The sequence below is a fragment of the Oncorhynchus keta genome, chromosome 34 (genome assembly GCF_023373465.1).
Source record: "Oncorhynchus keta strain PuntledgeMale-10-30-2019 chromosome 34, Oket_V2, whole genome shotgun sequence".
Taxonomy (NCBI): Eukaryota; Metazoa; Chordata; class Actinopteri; order Salmoniformes; family Salmonidae; genus Oncorhynchus; species Oncorhynchus keta.
In genome coordinates this window covers 66,456,079-66,468,116 of record NC_068454.1, presented here as the reverse complement: position 1 = coordinate 66,468,116, position 12,038 = coordinate 66,456,079, and the positions used below count along the sequence as shown (strand labels likewise).

The 12,038-nt window shown below is 41.9% G+C and overlaps 1 protein-coding gene across 4 annotated transcripts in view; it reads right to left on the bottom strand.

Annotated features, from left to right (window-relative positions):
• The window catches only part of dnah5 (dynein, axonemal, heavy chain 5), a 72,981-nt gene that overhangs the window by 59,285 nt on the left and 1,658 nt on the right, over positions 1-12,038 (bottom strand). For 3 of the 4 annotated variants that reach the window (XM_052494474.1, XM_052494476.1, XM_052494477.1), the window contains exons 2-5: positions 5,330-5,464; positions 5,033-5,117; positions 4,696-4,844; positions 4,009-4,227 (exon numbers count right to left, since the gene is read on the bottom strand). In XM_052494474.1, the coding sequence (XP_052350434.1) occupies positions 4,009-4,227; positions 4,696-4,844; positions 5,033-5,117; positions 5,330-5,464 (588 nt within the window). The remainder of the gene's footprint in view (positions 1-4,008; positions 4,228-4,695; positions 4,845-5,032; positions 5,118-5,329; positions 5,465-12,038) is intronic. The other variant, XM_052494475.1, reaches the window with a different exon arrangement.

The window sequence follows — 12,038 nt, the reverse complement described above, 5'->3', positions numbered from 1 at the left end:
AGACTCCTTTCTCTCCTCTCTCAACCTCCCATGCCTGTCAGGGGAAGACAGCGAGCGCCTGAGTGAACACTTCTCAGTCCCTGAATTGTTGGAGGCCATTAAATCCTTACCTTCTAATAAATCTCCTGGGGAGGATGGCTTCCCTCCAGAGTTCTATAAAGAATTTAGGGAGCTGTTGGTCCCCTACCTTATGGAGGTACTTAAAAAAGCCAGAGAAGACAACTGCTTTCCAGAGTCCTTCTCTCAAGCAGTGATTATTGTAATCCACAAGAAAGGGAAAAACCTGCTAAAGTGCGCCTCCTATAGACCAAACTCTCTCCTTAACACAGATTGTAAACTGGTCACCAATATGCTATCTAAGAGACTGGAGTCATGTCTTCCCCTGTTGGTCAACCCAGATCAGACTGGCTTCATAATTAATAGATTGTCCTCCAATAATCTCAGAAGGTTCTTTGATATAATTCACCTTGCTAACAAAAACAAAATACCTGGTGTCGCAGTCTCCCTCGACGCTGAAAAGGCCTTTGATAGGGTTGAATGGCCATACCTCTTTCGCGTCTTGGAAAAGTTCGGTTTAGGTACCGTGTTTGTAAATTTGATAAAATCACTCTACAAATCTCCTAAAGCTAGGATTGCTACCAATGGGATTACTTCCTCCTCTTTCCCTCTCTATAGGGGGAACAGACAAGGTTGCCCAATTAGCCCCCACCTCTTTGCCCTCGCCATCGAACCGTTGACTGAGGCTATTAGAACGTGCCCTGACATACATGGCTTTGAGGTGGGCCCCCATACCCATAAATTATCACTCTTTGCGGACGACCTTATCTTATTCCTAACAAACCCAGAACACTCCCTCTCTCACTTGCAGATCCTACTACACAGTGTTATAGTTCTTTCTCTGGATATAAGGTCAATCTTGATAAAAGCGAAATCTTACCGTTGTCTGTCTTTGACCATCATACCATCAAGCACAAATTTCCTTTTAGATGGTCTCCTATGGGCTTCACATATTTGGGCATAATGGTGGATGGTAATCTGAACAACCTCTATAAACTCAATCTGGCCAGTTTGATGCAAAAGGTGGAGGTTGACCTTTGTAAATGGATGGACTTACCTCTCACTCTACTGGGTAGAATCAATGTAATTAAAATGAATGTCCTGCCCAGGTTTCTATATCTGTTTCAATCTCTCCCTATCCCTGTTCCCGCAGCATTTAAAAAAAAATAAAAACCATCACAGACAACCCTTTAATCATACATTCTGTCCTGGCATGGTGCAAGCTGCATGAGCTGTTCGGACGAGGGGGATTCCTTTCCCCTAAAACCCCTTTATGGAACAATAGATTGATCCCTATGTTTTTCCAGAATAGTAACTTTAGACCATGGTCTGATAAGGGGATCACTCTTCTGGAACATTTACATTTACATTTAAGTCATTTAGCAGACGCTCAACATTGTTACGAGGAGGGAGTTCTTATGTCTTTTGATCAGCTGAAACAGAAATACCACTTGCCTAACAGGGACTTCTTTAGCTACCTACAACTATGAAACTTTATTAGGGTGACTCTCAAGGGACAATGGAACCTACCTAAGATGTCACCTATTGAACAACTCTGCCACGCAGACCAACCACTGTTCAAGACCATTTCCCGTGTTTACAATGCTCTTATGTCAGGACTAACACTGCCTGGGCTAGATAAACCCCGACTTAGATGGGAGAGAGATCTGGGTATTGATCTTGATGAGGATCTATGGAGTGACCTGTGCAGGGATGGGGTTACATCCACATTGAACTCCAGATACAGACTGATCCAGTTTAATTTCCTCCATCAGCTCTATATCCCCCGATCTAGACTGCACAGGTTCAATCCAGATATCTCCTCCCTATGTTTTAGATGTGGCTCAGATGAAGGAACATTCCTCCATTCCACTTGGCAGTGTTCGAAACTACACGGTTTCTGGCAGGGGGTATGCGATACCATATCCTCAATTCACAGGGTTGCATTCCCTTTAGACCCGGAGGTCTGTCTACTGGGTAACTTTACTAACACCAATCTTAGGCAAAGCCATACTATAAAGCTAACAGAAATATTGCTCGCGATTGCCAAGAAATGTATTGCCTTGAAATGGAAATTGGATTCCTCCCTGCCAGTTGCAATGTGGCTTTCGGAAGTTAATAGTTGTATCCCTTTGGAGAAAATCACTTACTGCTTGAGGAATAAGTTAAATACATTTTACAGAATTTGGCAACCTTTTATTGACTATATGGAGAATCTCCCCCCACATCTCATTGATTGAATCTATATATAATCCTCACATAATGTTTCACACGTAATGTGTATTATGTAGCCTACGGCAGGTGATCCAATGTCTCGTTATTCTTTTCAAAATATTTTTATTATTTTTTATTATTGTATGTTTTTTATATAACTATAATTATAATTTATTTTTGTTACGTTCGTCTGTTACTGTCACTTTGTCCTATCGTTGTCTAATATCTTTTCACTTTTGTTTTGAATGTTCTTAATTGGAAAATGCAAAAATAAAATATAAAAAAATAAAATAAAAAAATAAATCTCTGGAACATGCTAACATCTCTGTTGACGAGCGAATGATATGTAAAACACTAAACAAGAATGGTGTTCATGGGAGAACACCGCGCAAGAAGCCCCTGCTGTCCAAAAAAACCATTGCTGCACATCTGAAGTTTGCAAAAGTGCACCTGGATGTTCCACAGTGCTACTGGCAAAATATTCTGTGGACAGTTGAGTTGTTTGGAAGGAACACACAACACTCTGTGTGGAGAAAAAAAGACAGCACACCAGGTGGAGGCAGCATCATGTCTTGGGGCTGCTTTGCTGCCTCAGGGCCTGGACAGCTTGCTATCATCGATGGGAAAATGAATTCCCAAGTTTATCAGGACATTTTGCAGGAGAATGTTATGCTGTTGTCACGCCCTGGTCTTAGTATTTTGTGTTTTCTTTATTATTTTGATCAGGCCAGGTGTGACATGGGTTATTTTATGTGGTGTGTTTTGTCTAGGAGTTTGTTGTAGGTTATGGGATAGTGGTTAGTGGGGTTGTCTAGAATAGTCAATGGCTGCCTGGAGTGGTTCTCAATCAGAGGCAGGTGATTATCATTGTCTCTGATTGGGAACCATATTTAGGCAGCCATATTCTTTGAGTGTTTCGTGGGTGATTGTTCCTGTCTCTGTGTTTGTTTGCACCAGATAAGGCTGTTTAGGTTTTCACGTTACGTTTATTGTTTTTGTATTGTTCGTGTTTATCTTTGATTAAAGATGTATCGAAATAACCACGCTGCATTTTGGTCCTCCGATCACTGCTACACTTCCTCTTCAGAGGAAGAGGAAGAAGAAAACCGTAACAGCTGTCTGTCTGCCAATTGAAGTTCAACAGAAGTTGGGTGATGCAACAGGACAACAACCCAAAACACAGAAATAAATCAACAACAGAATGGCTTTAACAGAAGAAAATACGCCTTCCAGAGTGGCCCAGTCAGAGTCCTGACCTCAACCCGATTGAGATGCTGTGGCATGACCTCAAGAGAGACCAGACATCCCACCAGACATCCCAAAAATATTGCTGAACTGAAACAGTTTTGTAAAGAGGAATGGTCCAAAATTCCTCCTGACCGTTGTGCAGGTTTGATCCGCAACTACAGAAAACTTTTGGTTGAGGTTATTGCTGCCAAAGGGGTTCACATACTTTTTCCACCCTGTACTGTGAATGTTTACACGGTGTGTTCAATAATGACATGAAAACGTATAATTGTTTGTGTGTTATTAGTTTAAGCAGACTGTGATTGTCTATTGTTGTGACCTAGATGAAGATCAGATCCAATTTTATGACCAATTTATGCAGAAATCCAGGTATTTCCAAAGGGTTCTCCTACTCTTTCTTGCCACTGTACTTTGAAATGCATGTGAAAGTAATTTAGATATTTGAAATAGTATTTGAAGCCAGGTCTGTTGAGCGTTCACGTCACCTACCTTCTCCTGTAGGCTTTCCTGTGCCCCGGCCAGCACAGACACAAAGCTGTCCAGTGAGCTGATGAATTCCTGTTTAACTGACTGTGCCTGTGGACTGGCCAGCTCTCCCCAGCCATGGTCCATCTTCTTCAGGCTGGGTATGAAGATCTCAGACAGCAGCTGCTCCACACTTTTAAGCAGGCCTACCTCTGTGGTGTCCAGCATGTTGAAATTCACCTCCTACCAGGGCCAGAGAATTTTAGATTGACATGACCACACAGTAGGCCAGGGGATGACACTATTTTAGAAGCAAGGATTGGGCTGACTTGTCATACTGTTACTAATATTGTGTGCTTTAAGCCTTAAACTCTTTAAGCAGTTTTCCTGAAGGCAAGGTTAAATAGTGTTATGAATGATAAGAACATTGTTATACAAACATTGTTTAAGCCTTTAGACATATAAATCTTGATCAAACATATAATTGCGACTATGTGTTGGATCAGGGTTCTCCAACCCAGTTCCCGGAGAGCTACCCTCCTGTAGGTTTTCAATCCAATCCCAGTGTAACTAATCTGATTCAGTTTATCAATCAGTTCATTTTTAGAATCAGGTGTGCTAGATTAGGGTTGGGGTGAAAACCCTACAGGACGTAGCTCTCCAGGAACAGGCTTAAAGAGCCTTGTGTTGGATAGTAAGGTGAAGACTCACCCTGTGGACATTCTCAGAGGTGATAGCCTTGGAGGGATTGGCTCTTGTGAAGAACACACAGACACCAGTCAGAGCCACATCTTTGCCCTCAGTGACAAACACCTTGGCCTTCTTACTCCGGTTTGGGGCCAAGACAGCTGCTGCTCCTGCTAGGGAGACAAACAAAGCAGTTACCCACTATATCATCTTTACGACCGGAAGAAGGGTAATATACATTACTCAAGCCTTGCAAGTTTCAGCCTCTTTGTCTTTGAGCTGTAACTCTACTATTAACTGTGTTATTACTCTGCTATTATTATATTCCCCTATTATTTCCCTTCATGGTCAATCATCTCACCTGCTTCAGCTGGCTCCACATCCTGATAGTAGAACATAATATGAGGAAGTCCCTCAGCCACAAAGAACTGCTCCATGCGTTCAATCTATGGGAGACAGGTTCATCACAATCACTGTTTCCACAATGAATTGACCTTTACTTGATTAAATCACTTTTTCACAAGTTATTACCATACATACAGGTGTGCAGAAACAAATGTTGCATCCGCAAGCAGTGGCCAGCTACTCAACAGTCTGTCACAAGGGACCACAGTGTAGGGGATAGATGGAGGTGGAACAGTGAAGTGTTATGCCCTACCTGAGTTCCCTCCAGAATGGCATCCTCCACATCAGCCTTCTCCAGGCCCAGGCAGGAAGCCACGATGCTGAGGATGTAGTCATGTCTGCCATCCAGCTGAGCTCTCTTAGCCTCACGCTCCTCTTTCAGCTTTTGCTGCAAACAGAGACAGAGAGAGGTATCATCAAGTCAACCCCAGTATAGATTCAAACTGGATGGATTGCTTCGACAAGAGGCGGAACCAAATTCTGATTAATAATTAAAGAAATTCAAATGATAATGACTGGATACAACAGAGTCATTCACACATACTTTGAATGCAACAATCTCGCTGTTTGATATGAGATAGGATTGAGGCTCCCTTTTGCTCCTTCTAGACTTTGAGTCAGCCATTGTTAAAAAGGTTCACAGAATGACAATCCCTTTCACATGTCAGCCAAGACAGCAGAATTCAGGATACTTGCAAACTCCATTGAATAAATATCAGAAAAAAATACAAATCTTCAATATATACTGCAGCTTTGTTATTAACAGTAAAAATTCATTAATCAAATAAAAAAAGAGCAAAATCCCACACAAAGAAGTGAAAATGAAAGTGATAGCCTATTCCTTCATGGAAATCTCTTGAACCATGATCTCTGATAAAACATTTTCCCTATACTCTAGACTATTTAGCTATGCCACTTTCTCTGTCTTCCACTCCTACCCACTAGCTATCCACAGGTTATATACAGTGAAACAGACTCTTTCTGGCTAGCCTATAACACTACCCTGGACAGCCCAGTGGCTGGGGGCCTCATGTTAAAGAAGACAGAGAACAGAGATAGTAAAAAATACTACAATGAGTTGCTTGGTGGTGCTGCTAGGTAACGGCAGAAAAAAGGCAAGCCAATAAATTAAGCCGACTTGGTGTTGTATTTTGTGGGCCGGATGCAGATGCTTTCAAACTCTGGTTTTATTTTCCCCATTGACAGTCTGGAATGTAGCCTGTGTTGTCTGGAGAAGTGTTTCGTTCAAGGTTAAGCTACCTTTTACTTGCAAGGGTTAGTCTATTTTGGGATCTAGGCCCTTTGGGTTCAGCACATTGCAACTTAATAACAAAACATTTTATAGCTACTGGCCAGACCATTTACCGGCAGACCAGAAATACTAAGCACACTTAAGCTGTTCTTGCATTTCTTTGTATCTACACTGGCATGTTAATATTTGGCAAACACTATACATTTTCCCCTAACATGCTGACACATCGCATGCGTGTGCGTTGCAAAATAAATGTACACATACATGTTATTCAATCATTGCACCCACACTGCTTGAGCGCATCAGCGAGCGTCTGCGTGGCCAGGCCCTAAAATAGAAATTGGTTCTATTTGTGATGCTCAATGCGCTGAAAGTCCGACCTCTCCCATCTTCTCATTGGTTTTTAGAAGCATATACCCACGTGGGTGATTGAAAGATGAACTTAGATCCACACTCCAGTCAGTTGCGGTAATGCACCTAAAGTTGGTAGCCAACCGCCATATAAAGTCCAAAATAAGAAGAATAAGCCTGATGGAATAAGGAGAGATGACTAGAAACAAATTCAGTTTATCCGTTTTATTAATTGTCAGAGTAGAGGATCTTGTGCACTTCAGGTAAAATAACAACCCAATGTTTATATCCCAGGACAAATTAGCTAGCAACAGCAAGCTGGCTAGTTAAATTGCCATAAATGTTTAATGCTTTTCGACCTGTCCCCAAATTAATATAATTGGGGACCTCCCGGGTGGCGCAGTGGTTAAGGGCGCTGTGCCACCAGAGACTCTGGGTTCGCGCCCAGGCTCTGTCGTAACCGGCCGCGACCGGGAGGTCCGTGGGGCGACGCACAATTGGCCTAGCGTCGTCCGGGCTAGGGAGGGGTTGGCCGGTAGTATATCCTTGTCTCATCGCGCACCAGCGACTCCTATGGCGGGCCGGGTGCAGTGTGCGCTAATCAAGGGTGCCAGGTGCACGTTGTTTCCTCCGACACACTGTGGCTGGCTTCCGGGTTGGATGCGCGCTGTGTTAAGAAGCAGTGCGGCTTGGTTGGGTTGTGTATCGGAGGACGCATGACTTTCAACCTTCGTCTCTCCCGAGCCCGTATGGGAGTTGTATCAATGAGACAAGATAGTAGCTACTAAAAACAATTGGATACCACGAAATTGGGGAGAAAATGGGGTAAAATTCAAAACCAAAAAATATATATATAATTGGTTCTGAGTTTGTTTTCATACTTCAACCTGCGTGCCCTGATCGAGTCTGGTGTGGGGGGATAAAATCAACGTGGGGGCGATGGCACACGTGGATGCACGCATTTGTGTAAGAATGTATTTGATGTCATGGATAAGTCACAGTAAATGGCCTTGGCCTTAACGTCTTTAAAGTGCAACAGACCAGTGAGCCGGCTTGGCCTCAATAACTCAGCAGTCTGAGTTATTCATGAGTTATTCATGCCAAGCCGGCTCACTGGTCTGTTGCACTTTAAAGACGTTAAGGCCAAGTCTGAGTCACATTTACTCCAATGGATAAGCCCAATTAAAAGATATATCCACATGAGTTCCATCCAGGTATCTGGTGGGAGTAGGAGAAGGCTGTGGAGGAAGATAGCAGAAGACGATGGCTAAAGATTTACAGCAGGCCTTGAGGTCATGCAGCAGATCAGAGGCAGCAGCCATCAGTCAACAAGCCTGGACACGAAAGACCAAACACAGCTATTGACCTATTGGACAAACCCAAGCCCCAGACTGCATCCTAAATGGAACCCTACTCCCTACATAGTGCACTGCTTGGTCTCTGGTCAAAAGTAATGCACGATGTAGGGAAAAGGGTTCCATTAGACACGCAGCATGTGCATCACAGGCCAGCCAGTACACTACTGATTTACCACACTGCCAGAACAGAACCACTGGAGGAAATACATGCTTATATAAGCTAGCCAAGACAGGGGTTGCTGGGCGACACACACATCACACCTGCTCCCTGGGCTGGCAGTGATTCCAGTCCAAGGCTTTCATGATGAGCAAACAGCCACCTCAAGCTTCATCCTACAGACACACACCATAGCACACCAAGCATCAAGCGTACACAATGGCAACCTCAACTGTCTGCAAGCGTTCAGCTCAGATAAGAACTGAATGGCTAGAATGAAACTATCCTGACAAAACAAATCACGAAATACTTCAGGAGAAAAAGACATAACTGTGACATGGGCGTTTGGACGTTGTGAGTCTTCTAATCCACTCGACGTTTGCAATGAACTCCATTGCAAACAATGTCTCTATCATAGAGTGTATCAAAAAAATACTGACTGAAATTGCTTGTTTCTACTGAATTTATCACAATTCTACAGAACAAGACCGAGAGCCAATCTTGACCAATGACTGATTTCAGTTTAGTTGTACTCTGGAGCCTATACATTTATCAAACAGTCAGCAACATGCACACCATATTAGCCCCAATCGGTGATCAAATAGATTACCTGTCCCTAACCATTATTTGGCAAGGACCCACTAGGTGCTTGTTGTCTCCGGTAGATCTACTCCATCTTCTCCTATCATCATACAAGTCCCACAGTGACAATCTCTTACCTTGATCACTCTTGAGACACTCTGTTTCCAGAGCTGTTTTCTAAATGCTCTAGACATGACTCTTAGCTCCTCATATCAACGCCAGCTCCCAAACGACCATCTACAATCTATGTAGCTACAGATAGAGATCAGTGAATGCTGTAGAGAAGATAAGAGTGACTGTGATCACTCAGGAGAATAACTGGCATGCCTTTGTTTGCTCCCCACCTTTCTTAAACTGAGCTAACTGTCAGTGAAGTTAAAATCTCCTATAAACTATTCAAACAACTTAAAGATGCTGGCAAGTTGCCAAGCTCCGGCACATGACACACAGCCACAGGTGATGGGTATCACAGTAGAAGTCCACAGTATATTGTACACCAAGCCTTCATGATGCCATTGTGCAGGTGACAAAACAGATGAAAAGGAACCTTCATAATCCCCTATTACTGTGTCAGGTATTGTGTCCAACCTTGACCTCTCTAAACCACAGAGAACCCATGTGGTGAGGCCAAGTATAAGCCTCTATGTCAGGGATCACCAACTAGATTCAGCCGCGGGACGATTTGTTCTTGAGTCGATGGTCATCGAGCCGGAACATAATTACAAATAGACTGCAAACTGGCAGCAAGAAGCCAAACATATAATTATATATATATTTTATATGACTAAAACCTTGCTTACATTTGTATACGATCACATATCTCTATTATGCGTGGGAATACTTTTGAACATGTTTTACCACTTAGAACTGATTTGCTGGTGTTCTTAATCTTTTATGTCCCAAAAAAGTATCATATTATAATCATTTTTGCTCAGAAAACTTGGGGGCCAAATTAAATCACCCACGGGCCAAAATCGGACCAAGGGGCCGCCAGTTGGGGAACCCTGCTATATGCGCTACCTACCCGAATACATAATGTGGCATTGATCTGAAGATGCGAGCAGTCTCATATTCCAAATGATCCAAACTGCATTGATATTACTGTAATGACCAAAACATTGTGGACAGTGTATTTTAATACTAGCCTATATTTGTGATAAGTAGCACAGGCTTGATGCAGATCTACAATAGAAAACAAATTAATCAAACAACAAGAGTTAATGGAAATGCTCCTTAGTTCCACTAAATACAAGTTAATGTACTGACTTTCTTCTCCAATACACATCTGCCTAATTTTCATTCTCTCAACGTTTTGTTTATGTTCTTACAGTAGCTAATTTTGTTGTGTAAGTTGATCAAAAAGCAATAACCTAAATACAAATGTATACGGTTTTACATTGAACTATGACACTTGTGACATGTTTTTCAATTAACTAACCAGTTATTTACATAAAATCTAAAGAAAGGCAAACAAGAAATAGAGCCTTTTGCAGCCAATTTAAATCTGACAAAAGCAATAAGACAGTGATATTCACAATGTTTTGATACATTTGAAAAATATTTTTAAAAGTATGTTTTTCCCTATAGAATTTACTCAAGTTAAAGTACAGTACACATTCCTAAAAGAAAACTACCCAAGTACTGTAGTGTGTTACTACCCACCTCTGTATTTTCATGAATCCCCAGTACTGTAAAATCCATACCTCTGATTGATCATTTATAGATGGGCAACATAGCCTACAGGCTGAACCTCTATCTACACAATGGTCTGGTAAACAGTCCAGGAGACTGTTATGGTATTAAGATAAATACAATTGTTGGTTTCTTAAAACATTCATGATGAAATGCATGATTTGGTCACAGATAGGGACCTGAGTGTAGCCTAAGTAACGTCATGTAACAGAACTGTGTAGGTCAGCTTACCTTGTTTTGATAGTCAGGTTTAAAGTGAAGCATCGCCACTCTCAACAAAGCAACCTATTTAAGGAATCTACCCTCTTAATTGACATGAATTACTATTCATGAGAAGACAGACAAGAATTCCAGTGCATGCACTGCAGAACAAGCACTGCCAACGATCAGCAACTTATTTTCCAGCCCAAAGGTTACTATCTGAAATTATAATATTGTTTTCTCCTCAGACAGAGGCTTGCTAACTAGATAGTGTAGTATTGGGTGACCCCCTGTAGGCTAGGTAATTATCAAAAGCACTGCTATCACCTTACCAACTTTGACAATGGGGCTTGGGGCTGAATGGGTCATTGTTATACAGTAGAGTAGAGGCTACAGTTACAGACAGTTAGAGTTACAGACATGTCTCCCCTGGACAGGTATAAAAGAGCCCTGTGGTCCAATTACTTGAGGAAGGGATTGACCAACAGAGAATGGATGGTGTTAAAGAGCAATACACAATACTTGGCCTCGACCTATGTTGTGGAACTCGGGTTCGGCCTAGTTCAATCCAACCAAGGAACACAATGACTTCTTAATAAAAGCCATTCACCAGTATACATGTTGTACGCATGTTGTACTGAAACTAGAAAGGAATAACACTAATGTAAAGTTGTGAAAAGTGGGGTGAGATGAAAGTGCCAGCAGCTGAAGATTAATATGACAGAGCCAATCCTTCAAAAATTAGGGGACCAACGAGTCTGGAGAAATGTTGAGTGACAAAACAATCCACCCAAACATCAAATTCAAAAGGGCAACCAGCATTTGGCTACTGCCTGTCCAAAGAGAACAACATACACCAAGAAACAAACACACCAGCCTATTGAATTGAATTGATTTTGGGTAACAGACACATACAACAAAATGTACAATTTGTACCCAGAGGATATCACTTGAAAGCGCTCCTCAATATTAAATTCCATCAGATTACATAATATTGGCCGAGGACGCTCACAGACGAAGCAGCCCCTCATATGGGGTGAGAGAGCGTTTGATACCTGGAAAATTATCGTGCAGCTTTGCATTTAAAAGCAGTTAGATAATGAATATTTCACTAAGGCATGACTGATTTCTAAAGTGAGACATCTCATTTGGAGAAACTGGGTAATTGGAGTCCCCACTGAATTATGTATGATCTGGTGAGAGCTCAGAGGGATCTAAGAGAAGGCCCCCATAACATCACCATAACAAGCACAACATCACAAAATGTCCCCATAAATTCAGTTTAATATCCACAAAATGTCCCCATAACATTTAAAAAATATATATATTTAAATGTAACCTTTATTTAACTAGGCAAGTTAGTTAAGAA